The 4,765-nt window shown below is 59.6% G+C and overlaps 1 protein-coding gene across 2 annotated transcripts; it reads right to left on the minus strand.

Moving 5' to 3' along the window:
• Positions 1 to 321: 321 nt before the first annotated feature.
• Positions 322 to 3,550, minus strand: RRAD (RRAD, Ras related glycolysis inhibitor and calcium channel regulator). Of its 2 annotated transcripts, none has more exons than XM_006072085.4 (5): positions 3,408 to 3,550; positions 2,806 to 3,190; positions 2,063 to 2,136; positions 1,734 to 1,938; positions 322 to 980 (listed from the first exon to the last, which is right to left on the minus strand). In XM_006072085.4, exons 2-5 carry the CDS (start codon positions 3,173 to 3,175, stop codon positions 703 to 705), a joined length of 927 nt encoding a protein of 308 aa, XP_006072147.1. In that variant the 5' UTR covers positions 3,176 to 3,190; positions 3,408 to 3,550; the 3' UTR covers positions 322 to 702. The 2 variants fall into 2 exon arrangements, with proteins under 2 accessions (XP_006072147.1, XP_006072146.1); XM_006072084.4 differs by having other exon boundaries at positions 2,806 to 3,267; positions 3,408 to 3,537.
• Between the last annotated feature and the right edge of the window lie 1,215 nt (positions 3,551 to 4,765).

The following is a 4,765-nucleotide window of genomic DNA, read 5'->3' on the forward strand; positions in this document are numbered from 1 at the left end:
AAGGATACTGGTGTGGATTTGCAGTGATTGAACCCTTGATCAGCTGGGCAATGCCAGGCCCCAGTACAGAAGAATCTGAATAACAGGTTGGGTGAGATTCATGTCTCTTCCTGCTGCTTGGACCCCCACCCCCCACCCTCTTACCCCTGCAACCAGACCACAGTCCACACCTGCCCCTTGGACGCAGCTGGGCACAAACATTAGAATAGTTAAGGCCACAGACTGGGGTAGGGCAGTGAGCCCCCTTCCTCAACTTAAGGAAACTTTCCAGTTCCTACAGCCCCCAGAATCAAAGGAAACACAGAGTCGCCAGCCCTGGCCTATCGGGAAATAGTCTTTATTACAAAAATCTGCATGTAAACAAATAGCCACTGCACTGAACAGCCTCCCTCCAGGGCATGCACACCAGGGTGTAGGGAAAGGCAGAGTCCTCTCCCCATTCACAGGCCTGCCCCCAAGGGCTGGCTGGGGTCAGCCTGCTGCTTGGGATGCACACGGGCCGGCACAGGCATCTTGGTGGGCCCAGCCCTCAACGGCCACTGGGAGCCGCCTCCCTGGGCAGCACTGTCTGTCTGTCTGTCCATGACCGTGAGGTGGGGGACGCCCAGAGTCTGAGCCAGCTCTGAGGCACCTTGGGCGGTTGGCTGGGCCAGCCCACCAATCAGCCCATCTGTCTGCACAATACAGCGAGTGCCCCAGGGTCTAGAGCACCGATAGGTCATGGCAGGACTTGGACTTGGCACGCATGGCCATCTTGCGGCTGTTTCGAGCGACGATGCGGCCCAGGAAGCGCTTCGCCTTCTTGCCTAGGCTCTCTCGCCGCCGGGTACCCGCTTGCCGACGCGCGTTGGCCTCTTTGCTGTCCCTGCGCAGGCGTATCTGACGCACGACACCCTCGAACAGTGCCTGGACGTTGTGGTGCAGCGCAGCCGACGTCTCGATGAACTTGCAGTCAAAGACAACGGCGCAGGCCCGGCCCTCTGGTGTGTGTGGCGGGGGTGGGAGACAGGCACACAGCAGTAAGCAAGAGGTGAGTGGGTGAGAAGCCCACTCCAACCCTGGCCACACCTTGGCAGCTATCCGTGGGGAAGGGGAAAGGAGTCCTGGATCCTCCCCAGGAACACGATGAACCCCGGCTCGTGTACGGAGGGGCCCAAGCATCACTGGGTCACCCAGCTGCAGAGCTTGCCCATGTTTAAGGAGCTCACAGAGGCCCACAAAAGGAGACTCATTTATTGAAATAATTCGAAGTTTGATATTTAAATGGTAGTGCTGGGGGGAGGACATCATCAAGTCACTGCTGGTTCTTCTGTGGGGTTCAGGTCTGGGGGTCACAGAGGATGCTGAGCCCAATGTTGGGGGAGGGGTTCTCCCCAGGGGCAAGACTATGCAGAGACTGGACTGGGCCTGGAATCCAGGCTCTGGCCTCCTGGCCTGAGTCCCTGAACTCTCCTCACCCCTCATCAGCCAGGCCAGGGACAAAGAGGACAGAAAAGGAGGGCTCTGAGTTGGTCCAGCAGCTTTTACCTCCTCTAGTGCATCTGGTCCCTTCCCCAGGACTCAGGATTTGGGAGACCTGTGGGAGGGCAGAAGCTCTCCCCCTGCCTCCCTGAGTTTTCTTCCTGGACATTTTTAGCCACTGATGATCCCCAGGGACTCGAGCTGAGTCAAGACAGAGTGGACCACAGTGCAGCCAGGATCTCCCTCCCTTTCCGACCCAGCTCCCTGCTCACCGTCCAAGGAGACCTCACGAGAGCGCACCAGGTCGCTTTTGTTGCCCACTAGGATGATGGGCACGTCGTCTGTCTGCCGCGCCCGCCGCAGCTGGACCCGCAGCTCTGAGGCCTTCTCGAAGCTTCCCTTGTCGGTCACTGAGTACACAATGACATATGCATCTCCCATGGCTAGGCAGTGGCCGGGTAGCCAGCGACCCCCATCCTAGGGGACACAGACACATATTTACCCAATAGTCCTCACACCCCAGCTACAATGCTGTCATTCCCAGCAGGTCCCTACCCCAGCTCACCCCTCACCCAGCCCTGGGTCTCAGCCTACATCTTACCTGCTCCCAAATGTCATAGACCATGAGTGACGCCTCTTCTCCGTCCACCATGATGGAGCGGTCATATGTGTGCCCTGGGCAGGAGACCAGTAGTCAGGTTACTTGCTGGCAGCCACAAGCCCCCCCTCCCCCAATACATCAGGCGCCCTATTCTGGCCACACCCTTCAACTCCTCCCCAAAGCCCCCCAACCTTCTCCTCCAATGATGGATGCTATATAGTAACAGAAATGACAGGGCTGAGAAATGGGGGGCGGTTGAAGGGCATGATGTGCCGGGCCCCCACCTAGCTACCCCTTCCCCAAGCTAGCAATGTCCTGGGTGGCCATTCCTGGGCTCCCTGCCCTTCTGTTGCCTGAGACCCAGGATAGTTTTGATCACAGTGGCCTGAGTTAGAACAGACATGCCCTGAGGACCTTGGTTACCTAGGACTCCTCTCCTAGACTCTCCCTCTGGCTGTGTTCTCGCAGGTCTTGGCAGGGAGGGCAATCCTGTCCTCACACTACAGATCAATTAAACATATGCCCTGGGTCTTCTACTCCAAGCATTTCTTTCCCTACTAAAGGCTAGGGTACCTTCCCCCTAAGTTTCCCCATCTGTGAAAGGGTGAGGTAGACGCGATTCTCAAAGCACCTTCAGAATTCCGTTGGTATTTGCTGCTTTTAACCCTGATCCCCAGTCCTGCAGCCCCCAGTCCTAACCCTGTGTTCGCCCCTCCCTCGAACAGTCCCTCCCAGTCCCTCACCTGCGGCTTCCGCTTCAGGCCCGTCCTCTACACCTCCGAAGATGCGCGCCAGAGCGCTCTTGCCCACGCCAGGCGCCCCCAGCAGCAGCACCTTGTAAACGCTCTCGTCTGAATCGCTTCCTCCCGAGCTGAGCGAGTCGGAGGAGCCCTCGGGCCAGTCCAGCCTCGGACCCTGGGCCCCTGTCCCGGCTTCGGCCGTTGTCAGAGCGCCCGGAGACAGCGCCGCCTGCAGGTCGCGCTCGTCCACTGGCATGCTCCGGCGGTGCAGCGGGAGCGCGGGGCCCCAAGGTGTGCTGCCCCGACGGCGATCGCGTTCTCGGCTCCCGCCGCGGTTCCCGCCGGCTCCGCTGCCGCCGCCGTTCAGAGTCATCGCGTCGGACGCCGTCTGGGGAACGGGAATCCGGATGGCCGCGTAAGCCGAGGTGGACATGGAGTAGGAGGCTGGACCCGGGACACGCCTGCCTGACCACGGGTCAGGAAAGATGCTCGGGGTATAGGACTTGCCGCGGAAGGTCTTTGCGCCCTGACAAGTGACCCACCCTCCTGGCTCGTCCATCCCAGACGGTGAGACCACCCCTACCCCGTTCTGCCAGGACACTCACCCACTCAGACACGGTGAGGACTAGGTAGGTACCAGGCTCGGATACAGTCCACCCGTGGACCCAGGCGCGAACACTCGACCAGTCGCAGCCACCGCCTTCTCAGTCCGTACTGGGCTCAGGCTCCCGAGTCGCCTATTTAAGCCTCTGCCCGCCCCCGCCCCCACCCCCACCTCCACCCCCGCGCTCGCCCCCGTCTGCGCGATGCGGGGGCTGACGTGTCAGTCTCCCTCCCCCGAGGGGAATCCCCCACCCTCCTCCCAGGACCTCACACCCACCCAGTCCTGCCTCACTCTCTAGGGCGGGGCAGGGGCAGACCCCGCAGACAAAAGCCCGGTCTGAGTGTGTGTGTGTGTGTGTGACAATTGGGGGTGGGTGGAGGGCAGGTAAGGAAGAGGAAGGAGAGGGCGTATGTGAATGGTACGAGGAGGAGGGGGACAGAGGTGGAGAGTGCCATCACGGATGGGGCGGGGTGGGGGGAGTGCGGGGGTGGGGGGGGACAAGGCGGGAAGAAGCCCTATCAGCCCAGTGGGCCAAGTCCCCACTAGGGCTGACTTAGGTCTGGCCCTTTAAAAGTGGTTTCTCCCTTCCTTCTCTCCCAGTCCTGGCCTGTTGCCCAAGCAAGCAGACCAGTTACAGGTCCACGGACTTCACCCTTCACTGCCCATGACACCCATTTATTTTTGGGCCCTAAATCCAAGCTTCTAACCTCAACCCCAGGACCTGCCCACTCTCATTCCTGCCTCTGGGAGTTGACGATTCTACCTGATGAGCCTGCCCTTTGAGATGAGGGTTAGTGACACCTGAGCCCCCAAGGGGGCCCTCAGAGGCCTGTGGGGAAGGGGTGGAGAAGGGAGGCCCTCTGGCAGTGTGGTGCAAGTAGAGGTGCAAGTTTGAATCTTGAAGAGGTGGGCCCAGAGAAGGAAAAGGATGGACTCAGCACCACCTCCCCCTCAGCACCCTCCAGGCAGCTGCCAGCAACTCTGCTAAAAATACCTGGTCATTCGGCTCCTGGCCTGAAGGTTGCCCAAAGTTAGGGAAATCCTGGCAGGCAGGTGTCAGAGACCAGCAGGAGCGGATAGGGGTGGGACTAGACCGGATCAGGTCTGGTTCCAGTCACTCTGAGTCTTCAATGTCTCCTTCCTTCCCTTTAGCCTCAGACTGGGCCTATAATTCAATGCAAACTCGGGGTCTGGAGGTTCATAGTCATAGAGCATGGATGGGATCGGGCTTCCCAGGTGGCTCAGTGGTAAAGAATCCACCTACAATTCAGGAGACCAGGTTCAATCCCTAGGTTGGGGAGAATCCTAGGGATTGGGAAGAAGGAAATGGTAACCTGCTCCAGTATCCTTCCCTGGGAA

The sequence above is a fragment of the Bubalus bubalis genome, chromosome 18 (genome assembly GCF_019923935.1).
Source record: "Bubalus bubalis isolate 160015118507 breed Murrah chromosome 18, NDDB_SH_1, whole genome shotgun sequence".
Taxonomy (NCBI): domain Eukaryota; kingdom Metazoa; phylum Chordata; class Mammalia; order Artiodactyla; family Bovidae; genus Bubalus; species Bubalus bubalis.

Bases quoted from the DNA above. Each gene is read 5' to 3' on its own strand.
- RRAD (XM_006072084.4), bottom strand. From the start codon at position 3,235: ATGTCCACCTCGGCTTACGCGGCCATCCGGATTCCCGTTCCCCAGACG. The intron at 2,137-2,805 runs GTGAGGGACTGG...TCTCCTGCCCAG, and splicing joins GCCTGAAGCGGAAGCCGCAG to GGCACACATATGACCGCTCC. The intron at 981-1,733 runs GTGAGCAGGGAG...CACACACACCAG, and splicing joins TCGTGAGGTCTCCTTGGACG to AGGGCCGGGCCTGCGCCGTT.